The sequence below is a fragment of the Melopsittacus undulatus genome, chromosome 8, assembly GCF_012275295.1.
Source record: "Melopsittacus undulatus isolate bMelUnd1 chromosome 8, bMelUnd1.mat.Z, whole genome shotgun sequence".
Classification (NCBI taxonomy): domain Eukaryota; kingdom Metazoa; phylum Chordata; class Aves; order Psittaciformes; family Psittaculidae; genus Melopsittacus; species Melopsittacus undulatus.
In genome coordinates, this window is record NC_047534.1 from 46,868,571 (window position 1) to 46,893,931 (window position 25,361).

The following is a 25,361-nucleotide window of genomic DNA, read 5'->3' on the forward strand; positions in this document are numbered from 1 at the left end:
AAACCTAAGCATTTCTGTTTCCTAATACTTGTTAAGTAGAGAAGAAACTGCTTGCTTAAAATTCTTCTTACTACTACACACCAACCACTGAATTCCTATTCTTCACTGGCATGCAGGTAGGGCATTCCTGCAGGTGAGGATTTCTCAAGCACTAAGGATCTCAAGGGAAAAATTCATAACCCTCCACTCAAGCCACTTTAAGTGCCCAAAGAACCATCCTTCCCAACTCTAAAATAAATTTATACCAATCTCAAATAAACAAGCATTCCACATTGCATCAGCCTGCAGTCACAAACCTTTCAGAGGGAAGAAGGGGAGAAGCTATGTATGATGTGTAGCAGCAATACTACCCAGCTGCTCTGCATCACTGCTCATCAGTCTCTTCCAGCAGTTTCTACAGAGGTCAGTCTTATTATCTACACAGGAAAATGAGAAGGCTGAAGCACACAGCACACAAGTGGCTCCTCTGCAGTCACTCTGCAAAGCTATAGCAAAACCAAAACCAGATCACAGATCCCCTGGTCTCCAGTCAAATGCTCTGTCCACTTATCTATATTATCAGTTGCATGTAAGTAAAAGGCAACAGTGTTCATAATAAAATGGAAAGGATATTGACATTCGAGGTCTAATTCTGCTCACGTTTCTCCCCACATCTCATACATACTGTATCATAAAAGGATCCTAGCAGACTTTGTGCTGCTAGCCCTGCAAGTGACAGCAAACCAACCCTAGCTTAAAGGGAAATCTGATTTGGGCACAAATAAAAGCTCCCATCAATCAGGTCTCCCGCAGAGTAACCAATGTATGTATACAAGCATGCATGTGCATATATCAGGGAGAGAATGGGGATGACAACACTTAGAAAACCACTCTCAGATGCTTCTTTTAGGGTAGGAAGATGGCAAAGTGCCATCCAATAGGATGAACAGATTTTAACCAGATAGAGCATACTGGAAAATACATTTCTGGGAATACTGCTGCTTGATAGCTCAGCTTGGAGCTGTCATATTGCAGATATGTACCATTCCTAATCCTGCTGTCAGGAACCCTTTTTGGAGCAGATTCTAACCCATTTTTCAGTGCCCCTGCCTCAAACTAATAGACGACTTGCAAGTGGAAAAGGCACATACAGTACGGCTTAAATAGAACACTGTCACCTTTTTTTGAAACGTACTTAAATCACACACATACACAGGAACAGTCTGAAAGAGACCATATATGCTACATAAGTATACTTGACATAAGCATCAGTATGATCATTGTGCTTTCAGTAAGTGTTGCAATTACTCTTGTCCTGGTTAAAAGAGCTACTAAGAACATGGGAAATCATCACTGACTTTATGGGTATCTTCCCAGTGCGTATCATATCCTATTGCAACATTTGTTCAAAGATCATTAAGATATGATTAATTGCTTCAGGAGAGGCTTTACCTGATGAGTGATGCTGCCTCGGATGTCAGAAACGATAGCAGAACATTTTTTTTCTGCTGTAATAGCAGGAGCTATCTCCTTCTGGCCAGGAACAGGCTGTCTCCAGTCCCAGTGAAGTGGGCTATAAAACTCTTACCTTCTCCCGTTAAACAACTAAGGACAATTTTCCTCCTGTTTCATCAGACAGCGAAAGCAATCATCTCTTTAAGCAACAGCAACTGACACCTATTTGCTAGGTAATTGCTGCACTTAAAGGGGATTAAGCACAACTGAACTCTTTCCTGATAAGGCAAAGCCACCACCTCCCACCTGCAGTTTCCCATCTGCACCTGAGAAGACCTCAGGGGAGCAGGCCAGCCAAGCCTGCCAAACTGGGGGCACAGATGCTGGCTAGAGCTCCCAGCACCAAACCAGGATATGTATCCCCTGCAGGAACTGTGACAGACCCGACACACACTGAGCTGCCACAAGGCCAGTGGTAGCAGGAGGTGCAGAAAAGCATGCAGGGGACTGTGTCCCACTGACAGCTATGCTTCTCAGCCCAGCTGGGTACGGGTCTCAGCAGGAGAGAGCAGTGCAAACACTGCAAGGTAGGAAATGACAGAAAAATGCCAAAGCAGCAAAGGCCTGAGTGCAACAAACCCTACCTAAGCAAGCATAAATGACATACCTCACAAGAGGCAGTATAGAAACAAAACAGGCTAAATCCAGCCAACTTCTAACTTCTAGCAGTGTACACACAATTCCTTAACAGACAAGGCAAATTTGTACAGGTGAGTGGTTGATCTGTGCCTCTGCAGGAGCATCCCATCTAGGACATAAAATATGCTAGCTCACAAAATGTAAGAGCTGCCATGCAACTGGAGTTCAACATGTTTATGTCAGGAAAACCTAATGGCAAGACAGCTTCTCCCACAGAGTCTGAAATACTGTGAGGAAAACAAAGACTGAGAAAGGAAGTAATAGCATCGGCTTGCCAAGGGTTAGGCTACCAGGAACAGAAAGAACATCTCCCTATTATCCCATAGTCTGCCAAGGAAATGCCATAAAGTTCATTTTAACAGATTCTGTTGTCCCTTTGTCTTTACTAGTGTTAGTATTCTTTCGTGTTAGGTATGGTATCACTTACCTTTTTTTCTTTCTAAACATGACATTTTTAAATCACTTGATTTACTGACACACAAAAGTCTTTGTGGATTGATTCTTAACCCAGAAGTGCCAATTCCACATTGTTACTTGGTTTCAGAGAAAAATGTGACACTTAAAACTTTGCACTGTTTAAATGTTATTTTATTAAATATCTTCAGTTCAAGGTTTCATTGTAACAAAGCTATGAAGGTTCTACCAACATTCAGACCAAACAAACAAACACTAGCTAACTTTAATTATTTCTATATCATGCAAAAATTCTGCATCAAATGCCTTCCATTTCCTGTTTAAAATGTGATATTTATAATATATATTATATAGATGCTTATATTAGCCCCGTAAGAGAACATTAAGAATGCTAAAGGTGTACAGCTGTGTTTGATAATGGCCATACCAAGCTAAGGTTCTCATTAACTTAAAAGGAAACAAAACAAACAAAAAAACCCAAAGGAGAGTTTGTCTCCAAGACTGTGCAAAACCAAAAAACAGTTCTGTTCTTTTAAAATTTTCTCTGAAAGATGCAGATACTTAATACATAGGGTTCTTTTTAATTAGTAATAATCATCAGGAAAAGAGACAAGTAAGGTCAGACCTAAAGAAGGCATGCATAATGTTTTGTCTTTATCTTTTTTAAAATGGCATTAATTGTAATCTCGTTTGCTCTCTCTTTGTGGCTTAAAACAAAAAAAAATCTGAATAAAATATCAAGGCTTTTAACTCTTCCACTTCACTCACTGCCTTAGTGCTGTCTTAGAAATGGTTCTAAATAATAAAATCTAGTGTTTGCCCCCCATAGGTTCAATTCCTACACTCTTCCCTGGGGTGGTGGAGGAAGAAAAGGATATCTACTCACACAAAACTGGGAAGTGTGGATGGTCTTTTCCTGCATCATGGGTGAGCTGATCTAATCTTAGTGTGGGATAGCACCTCTCTAACAAAAGGAGCAGAGCTATCTGTTGCAAAGTGACAGCTCCACTTTGTGCAACAGCTTTTATTTTCTGCATTCTCTTAAATAAGGATTAAAATTCTAAATTGGCTTTCTTCTCTTCCATAGTCTGTAAAAAGGTTGCCTCACACTTAGTATGCTGTCAATGCAATCACTTCAACTCCCTTGAAAGATCCAAAAAATGAACAGGGGGAGACAGAAATTCAGGTAAAAGCCTATCCCAGCTTCTGCAAGTGATGCCTTCCCTTGGTCAAAACAATTCCTATCAGGGTCCACCAGAAGGCCATTTTCTTCTTGGGGCTAGGCTCCCTCCTTGATAAGGTCAACAAAACACTTCCACATTCCCCACCCAATGAATAAAGGAACTGGACTCCTTTAACAAAAAAGAAAAGAAAGGAAGATGAATTGGCCCAAAGGACAAACATCAGATCACATGTGCTAATTCCCTTTCCCCTCTGCTTCATGAGGTATCCTCTAACACCCAGAGGCAACACAGGGAGGTGGCCTGGAGTTCTTCCGCTATGGTTTTTGAGGTTCTGATCTGATAGTTTTCTGTGTTACAACATCACTGTAAAAAATAGAAAAATTACCCAAATAAACACTAGGAAACATGACACTTACAAACATCAGATGGGTTAGTGGTGGGGAGAAGCACCTGGCTGGGGCTGCTGGCTCCAATTGCTATTTTACTCAGAGACCAAACAAATCAAACAGGAGGCCAGGTAACCCCTTTAATTCTATGGGTGCATATATTTCAGTATAAAAAACACACGCTATTTATGCCTCATATAGGAGTGTATGTGCAAGTTTTCATGAAGAACATAACACTAAGGTTTTTGTCTGCTTCCTAAGGAACACGTGTTCTGCAGCACTGTGGATCCCAACTACACTAGTAAAAAGGAAACAAAAATTAGAAAATCCCATACATATACCCTCTTCCTCTAAAATCTCTGCTCTTAACACAATGCTTCTTTTGCCCTGTTAGATTAAATAAGCTGGCTTCAAACCTCCACGTTTGGCCAGGTAGTGGCTGTTTCTAAAACCATATCTCTGAAGAGCAAGCTTCTATTTAAGTTCTATTCACTTAAACCCCTTTTTTAAAATCCCTACTTCCACCTTTAATTTTAAATCAACATCCCCTTGTTGGGTTTGTTTTCTAATTAAAAAAAAAAAGAAGAAGAAAACAGAAACAAGAAAACAAAATAAAAAAAAGGAAGTCTGTTCTGGGATCCAGCAGCCAAGCAACCAGCTTTCTGTAGCGTTCTTGCTGTGCAGAAATTGAAGAAGCAGCAGGCTGAAGTCAGTCTACTGGGGAACAGGAAGAGAAGCACCTCCTCTTTTGTGAACCCCAGTCTTCACACTGGCTCCTCTGGGGTTTCCTCCTCGCCACCTCTCACGGACTGAAGTAGCAGCACAGCCTGAAAGTGATGTTACTTTCCACCATGGTGATGCGGAGCACCGTTCAGCCATCCGCTGCCCAAGCTGCCTCCTTTTTTGCTCTCCCTCTCTCTTTCTCTCTCCTTCACTTTTGCTTTCCCCCTCACTTAATTTCTGAAAGATGTTCCAGCTGCTGCCATTTCCTTAGCCCTGGGGGAGGGGGCATGTTGGATAATCTGTCATTTATTTAGCATTATTCCTGTTCTTTATTATTTTATACAAACAACATGTCTTTTTTTTTCTTTTTTTCTTTTTTTTTCAGATTTAAAAACACCTTCGTACAGCAGAAACAGACACGATGGATCCATGGAAAACAACAGAAAGGCAGCGCCCGGAGCATCAGATGCATGCAGGGTTTCGTGCATTTGGCTGCTGCCTGTTTGTAATTTGTATTTATTTTTTTAATGTCAAAACAGACATGACCGTTGCTGTCACTCAGGCACTCCAGAGCTGCTTGCTAAGAAGATATTGCCCTCCAGCTGAGTATCTCCACAAGTTGCTGCAGTCAGGAAGGAGTAGTGTCCACCCGGAAAGGAGAGGGGAGAACAGGATGGAAGATGGAAGGAAATAAAGTCAAACATTAGCTGTACACAATTAGTGAAACACATTTTCTACAGGCTAATTAACTGGCGCAAGCAGACACCCTTCCTATCACAACACAAACTGGGGCTTGTGAGAAGAGCCCTGAAGACAAGAGGCACACACCTGCCCTCCAGTGAAAACGAACTACTTGCTAAAATCAATTACTTTCATGATTGGAGCAGACTGGGCTCATTATCTAATAGTGACACCCTAGAAACTGAAGCAGTTTCCAAAGACATTCCTTAGGCTGTGATCCTGCAGAATAATTTCTGCCTCACTTCACATTGGCTTTTGCCTTGAACTGAAAGGTTTTCTTTGGTGTTTTTTTTGGTTTGTTTGTTTGTCTTGTAAGTCTTCGGAATTTTTGTCTCATGTTCTTAATATTTAAACAGCCCTTTTCTTTTCCCCCTCTCTCCTTACATGGAAATCCTCTGATTAACCTCAAACTTCTTTTATGGCTGCAGTTTCCTTTTAAGATGACTTACTCAAAACTGAACTCTGCCTTCGAGGTGAGACAAAACACTCATTTCTGTTTAAGTATTCTTATTCACCTCACTCATTCTTCATCCTTACCCTTTACTGCACATGGCCAATGGTGCTCCAAAAGGATTTGGTGTGTTCAGATGGAGGCTGCCCACACTGACCCCACTCGTAATTGCACATGGTTACACCTTCTTCAGAACCGAGAAATGCATGCAAATATTTCGGCTCCAATTTAGTTTATAGGTTTTTTAAAACACTCTTTCAACCACCATTTTGTGGTTTGGAAATGGCTTCTGCTCTGCAATTTTCAAAAACCCTCCAGCACATACTTTTGGAGGAGGTGCAACATTTCAGCAGCCAAGTCAGTGAAATATACCTCTTCCGTAGCAGCTGTGACTCTCCATTCCTAAGCTTCCTCAGAATTCCTAGGCGCAGCCACTGAGCCATACTGAACTTTAATAATTTCTTCTGCATCTTTTTTGGACTAAATCCATGGCAGAAGTCTCCCTCAACATCTCTGATGAAAACTGATGCAAGTAAGTTATGTTTTGCTTCCCTGCAAAGTCTTTATCCTTCTCACTGCCTTACTCCCTTGAAATTCAGCTGATGGTCCAGCTCTCTTGAAGGCTTCCCTGCTTCTTGTGCCCCCAACTGGCTTTTGCTTTTCAAATTCCATCTGTGACCTCTGCAGTTTGCTTGTGATAGTTCACATTCCTTTCCACTGCCTTGAGTAGGGTTGAATCCCTCACATGTAAGAATAAAAACTGCTCTTACTGCTCAAGTAGCATGCAGGATTAGGACTCAAATAGTAAATATACTTGAATGGGTCATACTCAACGGAGCACATTAAAATAAATGCTTGTCTCTCAGGTGTAGGGTTTGTTTCCCTTTGAATAGAAAATCTTAGTAAAAACATCCTAACATTAAGAAACTTAGATCTTTAAAATGAAAGTGATATATACTTCAGCATAAAACAAAAGGAGGCAGAAAGACTTTGTACATCTAACTAAAAGAAACCAGAACAGCAATAAACAAGAATGCCTAAATGATGCAGAAGTAAATGGATGTGCTGTCCTTCAGGAGCAAGCAGCAACCATTTCCTCAAGTCAGATTTTGTAATTGAAGTTTCCTCCAATGCCAAACTGTGGCAAGCTAGCTGGGGATATTTGAAATGCTCTGATGTTATCATTTGTTTAGATTTTTTTTCTTCCTTGAGTTTTCTCAACATTATACACTAAATACCTTCTACTAATCAGAAAATCAATAGTAAAATTTTATATGACATCTTAACCCTTGTGGCATAGAAATTTTTCTGTATAGATTTTACAATAGCCTCTCTTAGAATATGACATTCTCATAAAAAAATCTCTGAAACCATCCCCAGCATGTAAGGGTAGATCCCTGACATCCCTGGGAAACAGCAAACCTGCACACAGCATGAGATACTCTTCCTCTCTGCTCTGGATTAGCACTCTGTCCGAGACAGAGCTAAGTACCTGAGAGGAAGCACTGCTGCCACAAGGGTAAAAATAAAAGCTCAGAACAACCATCTGGCACATAACTCCAATTCATCAGGCAGATAATCCTACTGAGTCCAGAGGACAGCACATACAGAAAGGAACACCAACTGAACAGCAGAAGTTTTTAGCCTACAGAGAACTAAAAACTGGTTCTCCCACAGCCAGCTAAACCTTGAATACTGAATTACCACATACAGCAGCCTTCTCTGTGTGTATGATGTATGCTTTCCCTTGCAATCCATACCCGTATTTGATCCTCACTGGAGAGGTGCTGCAGGAGCTCCAGAGCAGTGGTAGTGGACATTCAGCCACTTGCCATCACGGCGGTGCCAGACACGGGTCTCTTCAGACTGCGTGGTGCGAGGCCGGCCTTGGCCATCGATGTACTGTGTCAGGCGGATATACGCAATGCAGGCAGCATCTTCACCAATGACATGGACATGGGGGTTCAGGATGGTGGTGTGTATTGGCTTGCTGTTCTTCGACAGTACTGGCAGAACATACAAATCCATCAGCTTCGTTTTACTACTAAAAAGCAACAGTCCCCAGAATCCTTCAACATCTGTATTCTACTCACCTTCTGCTGGATTCTGGGATAGAATAAAAATTGCTCCTGCAATTTTCCAGGCAAAATCCAGGTAATTCTTTCCCCATCACCTGTTCCTCTCTTTAGGAACTGCATGCCTATTATTGCCTACAATACCCTGACCCCTTTGCTCCCACTTCTTCTGCAAAGCATAGTTGCCACATTTTCATCAGGCTGCTATCACTTCGGTTATAGGAAAAGATCTTTTAATTACATAATTATTACAAGGAGTCAATAATCAGGAGATCATTAAACTAGGCTTGCATTAAATATGAGCAACCCTCAGAGAAGTGTAAAAGTCACTCCTGAACAGGCTTTTGAGAGAGACAAAGTCTCTGCCTACTTAAAGCGCTAGGAATTGCCTATACTAAGGACCTTGACCTAACCCCCAAAATAAAACAAATGAACAGCTCAGGATTTCAATTTCAATTCTCTCATCCTGTGAAGACATCCAAGAATGGAGGCAAATCCACTAGTGTAAATGATGGCATTCCTCCCAACAATCTTTTTCCCACCCCAGGCTGATAAGGTGACCCTTGTATCCACATAACAGGTTCATTAGGTGTTAGAGATCTGAAAACATCCAGGGAAAACTGAAGGCATGACTGATTTGTGCATGACTATGTTTATGTCTGACCCTTCAGTATGTCTACTCCACATATACATGTTGTTTCCATCAAAATACGCTCATTTTTTTCCATTTCTGTATCAGTAGGAAATCCGGTGCTCCGAACTCTTAATACTCCTGCAGTCCATGCTTACAAAACACTTGCACCAGACAAACTGTATGCCTACAGTGAAGGGATCTGGGGGTTAGAATTGAAATCGTTGCTGAAAAGGTTTTTGAGAGAAATCATGCTGGCTCTTATGGGTGCATCATAGCCCATGCAAAATCATGTTCTTGCTGGTTCTGATAGACAGTAAAAACAAGGGCAATTTCCCCCCCAAAATGTGGCATAAAGGAAGATTAGAGAGAAAGCTGTTGGTGTTACCAATTCCACCCACTCACAGTTCTCAAAGTAAAACTTATGGAAATCCATTCCTTCAACCAGGTTCCCCAGTGCTTCAGGTTCAAATGAGGTCAAGCCAGGATCACAGATTTTTCTGAAAAGAAAAGCACCACAGGCTTACAGTCTGCATTTGAGCTCAAGGGCTATTTACACAGTGAAGTCCTGCTACGGTGTTTGACTCATACCCTGTGTACACCTGACTATTTCCCTAAGGAGTAAGCTCCTGGAGGACTCTGTCCTACTGCAACAACACAGAGTTGGTCCTATTTGGCATTTCACATAAAACAAGCCTTTAGTTTGCTGGTTTTCTTTTATTCTCTTTCTGCCTATCTCACTACCCTTCCCCCTATTTTTCTTACAAAGCCTTTTTTTCCTTCTGTCATTCCTGTTGCTGTTTTACAACTGACTTCTACTTGATGTTCATTTAGAGAGCTCTATCATATCCCTACTCCTAACCGATGGAGGCTAAAAAGCATACAACTTTTCGTCATCCCTGAGTGCATGATGACAACTCATATCCAGGAGACAGAACAACACTTGCACGCAAACTGATAAACAATCTGTCAGAAGACATCTGTACTTACGTATAAGCCTCAAAATCTCCATTGTTGATGGCTTCTATCAGCTGCTCTGTTATCTTAATGATCTCTTGCTTACGCACTGCAAACAAGAAGGAAGAGCAATTTAATTGTGCATAAGACTTCAGTGGGCACAGGGGGCTAGTGGGTGCTTCCTACAAGCAATTTGTGGAGCACCATTAGTCTAGATCTCATAGAATGCTGCTTCCTGCATTCTGGAGAGATGCAGTAATGACAGCCATCCGCATGAGAGTAGGGGGGGCAGTGATATGAAAGGGGAATGGTGATCCCATAATGCAGGGAGAAAAAAAAAATAAAGATGTCTTGTTAATTTTTTTTCTTCTAGAAAGGTCTGAGGCACCAGAGGTGCCTCCTAAATGACAGCCTGAGGTGCTTCTGGGGAGTCTGACCAATGAATGGTAGTGAACCTGCCAATGGGAAGCACTTGTTTGGCAGCTTAAGATGTGGAAACCCTTCACCACAGTAGTAATATACAAATGGCCACCACACAGATCAAGCCAATTGGAAAAAGTCTCCCAACAACTTTCCTATCACCACCACCAACACCTCACCTATTATGAATGCTGCAAACAAGCAACTGGGACATGTAGGGATGTCTTTCTGCAAGCTAGAAAGACAATCACAGCAGGATGGATGGGTTGGATGAGCAGGTCCTAGCTATAAACTAGTGCACACTCCATTACTCAGGCAGGTAGCTTCTGCCAGTCCCTATGGCACAATTCTTTTCAGCACTCTGGCTGCACTGCCATTTACTCAAGCCAGCACACTGGACTTCAGGATGACCGAAGACAGGGGCTAGCTGCCTACTGTTATTTGGCTTTCTCTGGCCAGCACCTCTGTATTCTCTTCTCTTGGTTTCCCATAGCTGACTGTCCAGGCCCCATCTCCTCTGAGGTGTTCCATCACCCATGCTGACCTCAAGAACTCTTGAAGTTTGGGTTGACTCTGTTAAATAATACAATTCTAGTTCTAGGACTATATGTGCACCATCTATATGCCTAAGTCTATGTGCACACCCTCACATTTCTTCAGCCTTCCCCACACTTTCGCTGTAGTTAGAATATCCTGTATATTATACAAGCATTTAGGAGGTGCTCTAGCATTACCTGTGTTACCAAATAATTTATAATCCTTACCATCAGAAGCAGAATTTATGTGCCCTTAGGCATCTAAAATGCAGGTGTCTGATATGGGATCAGCCACCTGACTGTTCCTCCTTTAGGCTCTGAAAGAAATAGGCACTCATGGAAGTCTTACCTGAGACAATCATAGAATAGTTAGGATTGGAAAGGACCTTAAGATCATCCAGTTCCAACCCCCCTGCCATGGGCAGGGACACCTCACACTAAACCGTATCACCCAAGGCTTTGTCCAGCCAGGACTTGAACACTGCCAGGGATGGAGCATTCACAACCTCCCTGGGCAACCCATTCCAGTATCTCACCACCCTTACAGGAAAGAACTTCCTCCTTAGATCCAATCTAAACCTCCCCTGTTTAAGTTTCAACCCGTTACCCCTTGTCCTATCACTACAGTCCCTAATGAATAGTCCCTCCCCAGCATCCCTATAGGCCCCCTTCAGATACTGGAAGGCTGCTATGAGGTCTCCACGCAGCCTTCTCTTCTCCAGGCTGAACAGCCCCAACTTTCTCAGCCTGTCTTCATATGGCAGGTGCTCCAGTCCCCTGATCATCCTCGTGGCCTCCTCTGGACTTGTTCCAACAGTTCCATGTCCTTTATATGTTGAGGACACCAGAACTGCACACAGTACTCCAAGTGAGGTCTCATGAGAGCAGAGTAGAGAGGCAGGATCACCTCCTTCAACCTGCTGGTCACATCTCAGATGCCTATAATTAGAGGGATGGTGTTTAAATCCAACCTACCATCTTTAGATGTCCAAGTCAGGGAAGCTGAATTCCAGTCTAAATGCCAGAAGATGCTAGTCTTAACTGCCCTCCCCTGTATATTTTAATCCACATATGCATCTCATCCCACCACTGATAAGTGCAGCTGAAGAACAAGAAGATGATAATCTCAGTGGCTCTGAAAGATGCACCCACTCTGGAAATCAGTGAAGAGAATTATACTAGCCAGCCAGCCCCTACAGAAACAGCTCAGAGACAGGACAACTGGCTCATAACAGTAAGGGAGCTGGTTTTACCACTCAGGCTGTATACATTTCCACACACTGAAAGATGTATACAGGAAACTGGTCAAAACAACACAGGGGGCTATGTCTACTGTGAAAAAAGCCCTTACAAGCAAGTTGCCTGGAATTGCTTCTACATGAAGCAGGGCTCTACTTGTTGGACCTCCCTTCCATATAGATCACACACCAATGTGTGCAATGTCTGGAAGATGGGGTCCATGGGAAAAGCTCCATTTGGGACAAGTGAAGAAAGAAATCTTCAGACCACAGACACCATGAGCTGACTCATCTCAAGGAGAGTGGAAACCCCAAGTGTCACAATGCAGCAGCATGCACCCTACCCTCAACACACGTCCATTCCATCAGACTGCTCGTCTTCTTGCTTTCACTACATGTCCCAAGCTACAACCAGCATACAGGAGGTGATCCGTTTTTCCCGAGGGACAGAGAACCTCGGAATGTCACAGGAGAAGGCAGCATTCACACCTGCTGCTCCTGATGAATTCATGAGGCCTCCTAACTTGCACTGCAGAGGCACAAAAGGGAGGCAAGCACACACCAGCACGGGTATGAAAGCATGGATCACGGGTGTTGTACTTAGTTCTGAGTAACCAGAGGCAGCTCCGCTGCCGGCCAGCCCTGTGCAGCCACCTGCGGATGGGCACATCGCGGCACGGCAGGACCCGGGCAGCACTGCTGCTGGGACAGCTCAGTTCGGACACCGGGACAGGACTCACAAGCGGGCCCAGCGGGGCGCTGCAGGGCCGTGCCTACGGCACCTCCGCTCCCCGGCACCGCGGCGCCCCCCGGCGGCCACTGCCGCTCCCTGCAGCTGCCAGCGCCTGGCTGGCAGCGGCCGTGCCTCCCGCCGACGGCAGCAGGTCTCAGACAGCTCAGAGGGCGTTCCGTGCTGCCCCGGACGGAGGAGTGGCACGGAGATGGAGAGGAGAAAGGAGAGGGGGCTTTACATCTACGGTAACTAGTATTAGTTGCACTACTCCACTACTGCTACCCAGCTGCTAACTTACACGGTGCACGGTTAAGTACAAAAGGAACTACTGGAGTTAGCAAAGGCTCCGACCGAGCACGCTCTAACTCCACTGTCTGCACTGGGCTGTCCCAGGCATGAAGCTTCTCTTCACAAGACTGTGTAGCTGCAAAACAAATGTAAGTGTTAAGATAATAAACAAACAAAACTAGAAAGCAAAATAAAAGCTAACAAATAAGTACAAACACACAAAGCCCCAACCCAATCAGCACAGAGACACACATCCACATTCCAGCAACCTCAACCTGCTCTCCTGCCTCTGTCACCCTTTGCCTGGGCCAGATCCTGCTAAAGGGCAACACCCTGCCACCAGTGCAGATGACCCCTTGCAGCACTGTAGGAATCGCACTAATGCTACTGCAGGTAGTTTGAGGGTGACCTAAAACACTGGTCAGAGTAGTGACAGAGCAGCTTGAGGGCATGTACGAGATGTGACTGACAGGGAAAGAAAGTAGGGCATCCGCATCACTGCAAATCTCAACCCGGAGGGGAGAAGGGTGAGAGACCCCTGCCCCACTTGGCAGAGAAGTGATTTGGCACTCCTGAGCCTACCAAGCAAGGCCTTGCTATGAGCAAAAGGCACAAAGAAGTTAATAAGAAAGCAGTGATGAACAGTTCACAGCAAAAAGGAATACAGAAGAGATCGTTTCCCTTCCATTCCAGTTGGGCAAAACACCCTTCCTATTGCACCTCACAATCCAGCAGTTTGACATCCTTAAAGTAACAGAGAGACTCTAACTGTTGTATCATATTAGATATACTGGTGCTGTATGCAGGAAATCAGGGAAGGAAGACCAGAGGAGACAGAAGAGGGCATGCCTATTCCTTCCTTTCCCAGACTGACCTCAACAGATTAAAATACTCAGACACTCCCAACTCAGGGGAGTGTTATAGCTTTAAGTAGGCAGCTAGCATGGTATGTCTGTGTACATAGGGGATGGGCTGGGAAACCCACCTAGGTTTTCTCCAGCTGACTAGCTTTTTTCATATCCATTTTCAGTCACAGGCTCTTCTATGAAGGCAGCTAGTTCTGAAGAGATCAGGCAGATGGCACTGTCTGTAACTAGCAGACTAACCACAGTACCAGCTAACTGAGCTAGCAAGACAACACACAAGGTAAAAGCTCACAACAGAGAAATGCCCCTCAGAGCCAACATTATCCAAAAATTTTCATTCAGAGCACCTGACAATGGATATGGAAATGCTATGGGATCTTCCAGCAGCCACAGTCTCTTTTCCAAGCATCCTTTTTTCCTTCCTTTTGTAACTGGTGAGCACCATCCATGTCTGGGGCATTTAGAAGTTCTTGACAAATGAGACTGCATTCAGCCTTGCGCATCCCCTCCATCAGCAGACCTGCACCACTGACCTCAGTTACCACAAGGAAAGCTAAGAGATGCTGTGACTTGCCCGAGGACACCCTGAAAGGCAGTGTCTGCAGAGAACTCCACGTCTCACTCAGATGAAATCAAGGGAATGAAATATTAGCTAGGATGAGGTTCTGACTGGGGTTTTGGAAAGGTTTGGAAATTTTCAGTGTGCAAAGGAGGGTGTTTTCGGGAAGGGAGATGATTTCTTTTTATTCTGGAGTAACTAGAAATGAAAAGTCAACGTTCTGGAAGGAAGTTGAGGAAAGGAAAAACTTCAGGGAAGGAGAAATGGGAAAGGTGGAGGGAGGGGTGGGAGAAAGATGCCATGAAGCACTGCACCCCTGGACTTACTGGCTGAGAAACAGAGAGAAAGCTGGGACTGCATGGACTCAGTCTGTGTTTTGCTCTCACTGTGCCTCCGTCCTTCAAGCACTGAGCTGCCGTCCCCGGTGGAGAGAGGGGGAGCTAGCATGGCAGGGAATTAAAACACAAACACAAACAAAACACGCAAGTTCAGTAAATAAAAAAAGAGAAAGGAAATAGGAGAACATTAAAGAAACCACAATGCTGGGCACAAAACATGCAGGAGTATACTCCAGGGCAAAGCCAAGTAGACAGCTCTACAACACAGATCTGCTGTGTAATTTAGAATGACACAGGGAGGCGTGGGAGGGGGGCACTGCCTTTACCCCACCACAGTCGAAACAACATATCCCTGATGCAACTGTCACTGATGGATCAAGATGTTCCCCACACCACAGATGAACAGATCTGTGTCACCTGTTGTCTACTGGAAATAAGAAATTGGCTGAGGAACTGCACAGACACTTCCTTTTTCCCAAAGTCATGGCTATGAAGAACACCGAGAACTCCAACACCCCCAAACCTTTTGGTCTATTCAGTTTTCCTTGAGTGTTTGCTTAGCTTAAAACATGGAGGGACAGGAGCTGAAAAGGAACACTGGTGAACACTGCTACACTTAAAACTGAAGCACTAAAATTACCAGAGCTGGCCATAGCGTAAAACATTATTGTGCAAACTCCTTCCCTCCCAACCACCATTCAAGACCTCCCTTCTATTAAAATTATAACAAAAATTCCTAACCTCTGCCAAAAAAAAAAAAAAACAATCAACCCAACCCCAAACAACCCAAAACACCTCAGTCTTGATCTACAGCAATGCATCCCTATACAATTCTTCATAGATTTAGCCCTCGCCAGCTACCCTTCTTGCCCCCACCTTCTGTTCCAGTCCTAGCCTTTTTCTCCTCACAGCATTTCTACTCCTGACCTACAGGACCTGTTGGCTCAAATGGCTTAAGCCTGGGACCTCTCCTGAACCAAAGCTGCCAAAGGAGACAAGGTTCTGGACACATATCTGTTCTGGATGGCTATCCAGCAGAGATTAGATACATCAGTTTCATTACCACACTACCAAAACCATGTAGTTCCCTTCCCTCAAGGCCGTATTCTTAAACCACAGATTACTCTTTGGCAAAAAAGGTGTGAGCTAGCATACTGTTCTGTAATGGGGCCAGGTGTCATCTGAAACAATCTCAATTGCAGAACTCGTTCACCCACTGACATGCATTCTGCTCCCTATGACTCCTCAGAAGAGCAGCCAGCAGCTTGTGATAAGCCATGGGAAAAGCATCAGGAAGTAGCTCAGCTGAAAGGGTGACATTGCTGCTACACCATAGGGTCAGCATTGATTTTTCCCTGGATATGTAACTCAGATTGACTGCAAGGAAAATGAGAATACCTCTGCCTCAAAATGCAAACTATTAACACATTTGCCTCAGAATGCAAACTGCATTCACCCATCCTGAACCCGCTCATTCAGGAAAATGTCTGCTTGTCCTTCTTTAGGGAGCTGAGGAAAAAGCTGCTCAAACAGCACGAGGAGAGAGGAGACTCTGAGCTCCTTCAGCTGAAGAGTTTTACAAGCACAGAATATTTGTAATATGGCCAGTGAAAGGTGCAAAAACTCTTCTCAGACTCTCCCTCTACTGGTGTCTCAGTCAAGGACACAAAAAGTCATTTCCATGCAAGAGACAATAGGCTGAGAATGATCTTCAACTTAGAAACGAAAATAGACCCAAAGGGAAAAAAATAAAGAGGGAAATGTGAGCATATCACTAAAGCGACTCCCAGAAAGGGGTGAGAATGGAGCCTGAACAGTAAAAGAGAGGTTTCAACTCCCTGTAACCTACAGGGAAGCACAAAACCACAACCAGACTCCAAACCTCAAGGGACTGGTATGGATTTTCCACACCTAGAAATGGACTGGAGATTAAAAGATTATTTGTAAGAAAAGAATTCCAACCCTGAGATAAAAACAAATTAGCTCAGGGCAAACAGTGTTCATATACCACAGGGCCCAGGTCAGCTGGTTCCCCAAAGCATGGTCTCACTGTGACAGGAATGACAGTGTCATGGTGGATTTATGAACTGAAACAGACACAGGAATCTGGGAAGCTAGTTCAAGGCAATGACTGCACCTCCAGGATCCCCTGCCTGCACTTAACTGTATTAGAAATTACAGGCAAAACACCTACCTTTCAGATCCTCATCTTCAGTTGTAGTGTTACAGCTCTCTGTGGAACCCTGTGTGGCAGAACAGAGCATTACTAGGCATCAGCTGTCAGGAGGCATGAGTAAATAGTTGGATTTGTTTGTGAAGAAAGATGGGGAAAAGCACAAAAACATTAGCAGGCATGGCAGGGAGAGGATGATTCAAGGAAGATTTGGATGGAAGCAGGCCAAATATTAAGCAAAACTTAGCATCTCTGCTTAGCTTTTGCGTGTTCAAGCCGTCCACCCAGAACTTTACAAGGACAGAAGTTATCAGACTCTGTCAAATGAGATCAAATGGGAGTTGCTTCTATTTGGAAGAAGAGTAGCCACAAGAAGCTAAAGAAGGGCTCCTAGGCTTTCTTGGGGGAACAGACCTCCACTTCCAGATGAAAAACCCCCAAGTGTGTCAATGCCTGTGTCTTGTCTTCCACCTCATATATGAGAGTGGTGATTAGACACCACAGTTGGAAAGAGATGATAATATCATCCCTACTCAGCCTCTTCCAGAGATCCACAGCCATACAGCACAAACCTCCCAGTCTACTACCAGCAGTATTTGGGAGCATGCTACAAACCAGAAGTCAGAAAGGTAGAAACCAAAGTAAGACACACGAAGACGAGAACCACAGGAGAGAAGGGGAGGTTTCTCTGGCAACACACCCATCCCTTACCTTTATGCCATCTGTAGCATTATGGACAACAGTTGTTTGAGGCTCCTAGGAAAGGATGGAAGAATCATTAAATTCCAGTGCCAAAGCATTCTCTCATTTCTTTTCACTCCCCAGCAAGTGGAGAAAAGGTGACTAACACAGAAAAAATAAACCAAACCACAAACTCCAAACAGCACACGAGTGCTTCTGTGCACACGCACACACTTCCTGCACAGGTTTCCTGAAGAGAGAGGCTGCACTAAAAGCTAGAGTTGCAAGGAGACAAAGCCCCCAGCTCCCCTGCAATTGCCCCTAATTTCCAATCTGCCTCCAGTGAACCAGTGTGGCACAAACAGCAGATGGCAACCAGGCAGCCAGTCTGCATCCGCTGCACCCATCCCTTAAGTAGTGACCCCTTACCAGCGGCTTCCCTGAAAAAGTGCTTCAGAAGAGAGAGAAGGGGATGAAAGGATAACATGGGGCTGGGGCCTTTGTCTCCTAGGTTTTTTTGGAAAGTTTGCTGGGTATTTTTTACTAAAAAAGGGACATTCATAATTTCCATAATAAAAGCAGGATAAGCCAGACCACCTCAATACCTCACAGAGAGAAGCTGCTAAGGGAACTGGGCTGTGAAAAAAGTTAATTTTTCTACAAGGATCTAAAATGAGATACAATTTCAATAATAACAACAACAGTTAATAGGTTAGAAAGGCTCCCTCAGCATCAAACCCATTGTGGACAAAGCCAATGAAGGGAAAGCAGAAAACTATGAAGTGTCCCAAGAATCCTTCATCCTACAACAAACAATAAAGACACCAAAACCCACTCTCCAAAAATGCCAATCAAACCCTCCAGAGCACACAACAAAGAGAAGTAACTAGGCCTATGGGGGGCTAACTGTCTTCTGCACTCATCCCTTCATTACAGGGACAAGACTTCAGGATCTCCCCTCACTACTGTCACTCTTGCAGGGTGGCTTAGGGAGGGCACCAGGGACTGTGTGATGGTGCAGTGATGTACACTCACCCACTGCACTGCTGCCTGATCTACCAAGCACTGAGGCAGCCCACAGCAAGCTGTGCCATTAAACATATTAGGTACAAGGCACCCTATGAAGTCTGCTGTGCAACAGCCCAAACAGAAAATGCTAGCCCAGCAGGTCAGCAAGCTGCAGGGGATCAATCACACAACTGAGCATGCCAATGGGCCACCAAAGGATTCCTCTGAAATCGCTTTGCCTGCCCTTTCTTCTGTGGTGTCCTGGAGTCCATCCTCCATTTCCTGAGTGCTAAGAGAGTGGATGGATCTTGCCACTCTCTTCTTCCAAACCAGCCTCCCCAAAGCCAGCAGGAACAGTTGAACGGACGCACAGAACTATACAGGGATGGCACACGGGGAAGTCCAGGCAAGCTGCGATCCCCACATCCAACAACAGCTCTGCTCAGCAGCCCCACCCCAAAGCCTGTGAGGCTGTGATCAGGCCCCACAGCAGCACAGGGACACAGAACAAAGCCAAAACACAAGCTGAAACAGAGCAGCACAAGCAGCACTTGGGATTAGGGGGAAGGGCAGAAGGGGAGAGGACAGAATCAAAATTAAACCAAACAGGAAAAAAATAGCAGTTGGGGAAGATACCATGGACGTCTGCACTGGGGGTGTTTCTTTTGCAGTGCTTACTATACTGGTTTTGTTGTTGCTCTGTGGCTGAGACAGAAAAACATGGTTTTAGTTTCTCTGCTGGGCAGCAGAGGCAGCAAGAAAATGACAGTATTCCTTCAACCCCAACCACCTCCTCTGACCCTCCCCTCCCCACAGGCTCCATCACCAAGAAGAGGGAGGAAGGAGGAGTGCTGCCCAAGTTGCTGGACATCATCCTTCCCTCAGAGGCAACAGCTATTGAAGGGATGTACTAAAATCAAAATGTGCATGGACTGCTAGAACTATACAGAAGGAAAACGGAAAGGGGAAAAGACAGCAGCCCAAAGGGATGGGGAGAATCCTGTAGTGAGCACCAACAAAAGTATGTGGTAAAGAATGACAGATGGCAGTAGTCCTGAGAGAAAGAGACTAGAGAAGTGAGACACACAATAATCATGGTGCAGTCTCAAACAGGGGACAGATGGGAGCCATGTCTGAGGAGTCCCAAAGTGTCCAAGGACGGTCCTAAGTATATGATGATGCTGAGGGTCCCAGGGAATCTACTAATGCCATAAAAAGAGTGGTCAGCCCTAGAAAACGTAGAGAAAAGGTGAGGTATGGTGTGTTGTATTCCCGCTGTGACCTGAACAACGAGACTTCAGGACCAGCATATGGAAAGTGATGGGACACAAGGAAAAGGCCATGCATTTCCCCAAGTAGCAAGTCCTCTAGATCGTGCCCAGCAGTTTTTCATCTTCCCCCTCTTGTAGCTGTGGCAGAAGAGTAATATCTCCATTTCCTGCATCCACATAACACAATGAGACAGTCACAGGCTTGCTGCAAAGAAACATCCCATTTGAGTCATGTATGTCAGTAATGAGCAAAGTCTGTGTTTGTAGGAAGCCAAACCTGTGTCCACTACTATATAGTTCCTAGCCCCAAAACCGGTCAGTTGTTGGAGAATAAGGCCCAGCTACCAGGAATATAATCCCCGCACCAGGCATATAGCTCTCTTGCTACCAGACACCATCAACAATGTCAAAATCAGCAGTGCAGGAGCCTGATTCAAACTCCTTGGTTTAGAGATCAGGGGTACTAGATGGGTGCTCACAGCAGTGTGACCTCACTGTAGCTGTTCTTTGGGAGTGCAAACTCATGCTGGAAAACATCATGCCCTCATTGCCCAGTAACCACCACAAAGAATGCAGAAGTCAAATGCTGAGCTGGAGAACAGCTATCAAAGGTTTAGTTGTATCAACCAGAGACAGATGCTATGAGGTTAAGACTTCATCTACTAATACTTCAGTTTTTCTACAAAAGCAGCACACCTTGGCTTAGCTATCCCTTTTGGAGAGGGAGAGAAACAGAAGAGGAAGATGGGACAGGTAGAAGGGTGAGGAAGTAGATGAGAAAGGCAGGAACGAATTTGTTAAAAGTCCACAGAAAAAAAACCAAAGAGCATATGACACACTGATCCCCAATGCTAAGAAAGGAGAAACACTTCACAGATTACTGTTAAATGCCTCTTTTCATACATCCCCACATTGTCCTAAGACTTCGGCCTTCAAAGGGTTTTGCTTCCTGCATGTATTTCCAGCCTGATGACAGAAGAGATGACAGGCAACTGTAGAAGCCAAAGAGGAGCTGATCAACATGAAAAAATTAATCTCAAGCTATTTTGTGGCATAAACACAACCAAAATTCTGGCAATGCCTGAGTCCGCCCTTCTATACAGCACTGAGGTTCCCATACTTCTTCAGGAACAGTGATCCTAGTGCAGAGATCTATTTTCCAAAACTCTTCCAGTGAGAAAAGCACAGTTTATTAGTCCCCCGAGATGAGACAATAAAGTTAGCATGAAAGAAGCTGTACAAAAATATTTCCAATTTTTTGGAAGGCTTTATTACTGAGGCCAAATGGGACCAAAATAATAATAATAATAATAATAAATTAGATAAATAAAACGAGAACCCAACAAACATCCAGGAAGATACTGTTCCGAAAAAAGTTGACAGCAGCTTGTTAGGTGTGAAACACCACCTTACAAAGTGCACACCCATGCACAAAGCCTACCCTCCGGGCTGCACTGAACACCTAGTTCATCCATCACACTCTTCCCCAGCCAGTGGGCTGAAGAAGACCAAGTATCATGTTTGCTAGTCCAGAAACACATGGCATTTCACTCCCAGACAGAGTCCCAAGGAAGTAAGAGGCAGAAGACTTCACCTAACCATTTTTCACAGCTCTTTGTCAGATGGAGGTGTCTGACATACTTAGCTTTCCACACACACTCGTGTCTTGTGGCCTAACACAACCAACTGCCCTTCCCTGGGCACAACTGTCCTACTCTTCCCAGAGCCCTACATGGCACAGCCAACTCTTATCCCACCACCTTCCACTCCTACTGCCAGCTAAGATCACAGCTGCTGGGTAGGCTATGAGCCATGGTAATTCACAGCAGTACAGCCCAAGTTACAAGAGGCCAATTCACCTAAAAAGGTGCCAGGCCCTTCTTAAAATCTGTGTTAACATGATTAGTTTTGGCACAGCAATTGGCAGCACTTCCTGAGCTAGACAAGAGACAGACAGACAGGCACAAAGAACACAGAGGGTGCAAGAGAAAAAACAGACCAGTGATCATATCGCTAGGGACACACATTTCTAGCCAACTGAAAACAAATAAGTACCAACACATGGGCTAACTCTGGTTATTTAGCCACCTTCACTGCTTCCATGTTTTATGAGGCTGACACTTTTGTGGTTTACGTATCCCAGCTGCTTTAAAAACCATGGAGAAGGAATGAAAGTACTGCTGGCAGTGGGCAGAAAAGGACAAGAAAGGCACAAAGAACTCCTGCCCTGCAGTTTCATAAAAGCAGGGCTGGCAAAAAGACAGTGCCACACATCAGATTTTCAGGCAGTACTTTGGGATTACTTTGTGCGTGTGTGTGTGTTTACATAGTTTTAAGCTGTCCTTGAAGGGGGAAGAAATATCTTCCAGATAGTAATGTAGAAACAAATTCTGCTTTCTCAGTAATGTAATATTCCTGTTCTACCTGCAATACAGGAGAAATAGTTTCTGTTCTTTTTCTGTGTAAAGGAGATAATGCAGTAAATAATTTTTGTACTTTAGTTACTGTTCATATCTCAGTGTCAAGAGACAAAGGCATCATCTAACGGGCTGGGTATGATTCCTTACAATATGGCACCGGCCAATTTTCTCTTTGCTCTCTTAAGAGTGGGTTTGACTGCTTTTCTGACAAATTCTATGGATATCAAACAGCTATATGGATGAAAAAAGGAAATGAACAAGACAGGGGAGGCAGTTACTGGGTATTTGGTCATGCTGGGATACATAAACGAGATCAGGACAAAGGGAAGTTTTGGACTATAAAGGCTCTGACAAACCTTTTCAGTAAGTATGCTAAAAAAAGAAGTGACCGGCAGCTCTGAGCTGCCCGGCGTTGCTGTGCCCACACATTTCATCTCAACAGTGGAGCCCCATCGGTCTCTGCCACATTTGGAGCAACTCCCAGTTTGTTCTATACTGCAGGGCTCCCATCAAGGATGACAGCACCAACACCAGGCAAAGCTCCTCTTTTTGGCACCTCTGTAACAGAATGGCAAAGCCCCACGTCCAGGCAAGACACATGCCTGTTCTGCTGAGCCTAGGAGAACCACTGCTCCTTCTTGCTTCACACTCGGAGCAGGCAAGGTCAGACCGCATTGCCAGCAGTTGATTTTCTGCACAAAATGGGAACTGCCTGACTGGCCAGGGGCCAGACAATCACAGGGCCCTTTAGGTGAGGACATGGACCTTTCAGTGCACAATGATCCCCCCTGCCACCACCCCCCTGCACAGACATGCTATGTAGGGTGATGAGCACAAGCCGAGCGTGCATGGCATGAGAATGGCGGACGCACGAATCGCAGGCAGCTTACGGGAGGTGCTCACCATCAAATGCACACTGGAGCTCGACTTCCTTTTCTGGACACACCATTGAGAGAGGGAAAGAGAAGGGAAGAGAGGAGATGAGAAGAAAAGCACAGAAACTATTCACATATTAGTGCGCCAGCAAGGCCCCCCTGCCAGTATTGCTCCCCTTGGGGCAGGTATAAGCAATAGCAGAAATGCAGAGACACGTGAGAAGGTACAGAAAGAGTCACCATTAAAAAACATGACTACACACCAAGGTGAGGGCAGGGTTGAAGCCCCCATCCACTCAAACATCGAGGTCAGAACACAGGAGCCCCACACACTGTTATAAGGAGAGAGAGGAATATATATGCATCCTTGTGGGATGCAAGGGGGTGCCTTTATGTGCTCTCCCAACTCAGAAAACTGCAGCTTCCCCAGACACACTGAAGAGGTAGGCAGAAGAAAACATTTTTTCACATTTGTAAGAAGCAGAGGTGTGTTTGCAACTACAACCAGAGGGTAGCGAGGAGGGCACAATGGGAAGGGCATCCCTAAGGGCTAAAGAAAGAAGAGGGAACTTCTGAACATGGTACAGAGAGAAGAAAGGCTCCCTCACACAGAAACTGGGGCTGATCAGAGGGAAGGTGCACCCATGCTCAGACATAGAGGAAAGGCAAGAAAGACAAAGAAACACTCGACAGCTCAAACACCTTTTTCTTACAGATACTGGGAGAATAAACAGAAAGGAGTGCTCAAACACTACCTTACTGGACTCTACTCTTGTGCAAAAGTATCTTCAGTCATGCTCAAAGACACCTTCACACCAAACTGCACTCTCCAGTAAACAAGGCATTTCTACACTTTTTCACTACACTCAGTGTCATCCTACCCAAGCCGAGCCTGGCAGGTCTTTCAGCATTACAATACCAACCCCTGCCTCTGCTGTCTCGGCATACCTTTTCCTACAACACTCTCCCTTTGGTACCATCTAGGCTATTTCTCTGCTGCTTATTATGCTTATTGTAGCTCAGAGAGTAGTGTAGGACAGCACATTCCATCCAAAACCCACAGTGGCACAGACTCAGTTATGCAGCTCTGGACTCCTGCACACTACCACGGCCCACCTCTGGAGCAGCCCTTGAACTCAGTACAGGCCATAGAGTTGTACCTCCCTGTTTCATACACTTGGTAAGTCTTTGCAGCTTTCATCTTGAATATTGCCTTCATCTGTACTAACCTCACATCAGAGCTCAAGCACACATACAAAGTGGCATGTCTTTGAAAGCAGAAACTTCCACATTCACCTGATAACCAGAACCACACACCTCATCACATCATACAGTCCAAAATCATGGAGCCACTGCACAAAATGACTTATACTAGCAAAGCTTCTGCCTCAGCTGATCTTTAATTCCAGTACAGACACGCTCCAAACACTGATCTGTTCAGCATCTGGCTGACAAATCTTCCGCTTCATGAAGGCACAACACAGGTATTGCCATTACCTGGTTTACAAACCTGTGATTCATCCCATCTTCTTTTAGGACAATTTAGCTTTTCCATAGGCTCTTCCTCAAGCTAGAGCTAAACTAGGATGTGCTACCACTGCATGAATACAACTTTTAACGTATTCTGTAAGTTGCAGCAGACAAACAGAAGCTATACAGATATTGCAGGGAAACTTATCACTAAGGACAGCTTCATTTGAAGTTCATATAGATTTCCAATGAGTTACAGAAACAAGAGAAAGGGCAGAAAACATTGAGACAAGCAAAAGTTTCAATATGAAAGGAGAGTCAACCAAGCCATACAGAAAGCAAACACCCTCCTATATTAGAGGCACAAGTAACACTGACAAAGGAGGAAACGGTACCCTCTGCCAATCAGAATTTAATCAGAGTATAATCTAAATTTAAAACAGCATTTGTGTATTAACATGGCACATGCATTGCAGAAATCACAGAAAGCAGATTACTACTACCTACTATAACAACAGGGGGAAGAAAAGCTAGCTAGGCAGTATGAAAAAGGGGGGGAGCAAGGTCTGTGTTAAGACCAGAGCATGAAAATCATATTACAACTTGAGACAGGTTGGATAATGCCAACATGAGGCATAGGCAGTAAATGCTAAAGCATCAGAACTTGTGACTAAAGGCAAAACATGCATCAGTAAATTACAAAATCAGATCAGTCTCCCAGTCCCCTCTGTGACATCCGCATCAAAGCTATCTATGTCACCTTCTAAAAGGGACTAACTAGCTGAGTGAG

The 25,361-nt window shown here is 44.5% G+C and overlaps 1 protein-coding gene across 6 annotated transcripts in view; it reads right to left on the reverse strand.

The window, feature by feature from the left end:
• Positions 1-2,699: 2,699 nt before the first annotated feature.
• Positions 2,700-25,361, reverse strand: part of CAMK2G (calcium/calmodulin dependent protein kinase II gamma) — a 139,721-nt gene continuing 117,059 nt past the window's right edge. The window contains exons 14-22 of one of the 6 annotated variants that reach the window (XM_034065070.1): positions 19,172-19,240; positions 17,558-17,602; positions 16,868-16,916; positions 14,662-14,775; positions 12,921-13,046; positions 9,729-9,804; positions 9,144-9,238; positions 7,810-8,038; positions 2,700-5,462 (exon numbers count right to left, since the gene is read on the reverse strand). In XM_034065070.1, coding sequence (XP_033920961.1) covers positions 5,399-5,462; positions 7,810-8,038; positions 9,144-9,238; positions 9,729-9,804; positions 12,921-13,046; positions 14,662-14,775; positions 16,868-16,916; positions 17,558-17,602; positions 19,172-19,240 — 867 coding nt within the window. In that variant the 3' untranslated portion in view covers positions 2,700-5,398. Of the gene's footprint in view, positions 5,463-7,792; positions 8,039-9,143; positions 9,239-9,728; positions 9,805-12,920; positions 13,047-14,661; positions 14,776-16,867; positions 16,917-17,557; positions 17,603-19,171; positions 19,241-25,361 lie in introns of all 6 variants that reach the window. The other 5 variants (XM_031052328.2, XM_034065066.1, XM_034065068.1 and 2 more) reach the window with 5 other exon arrangements.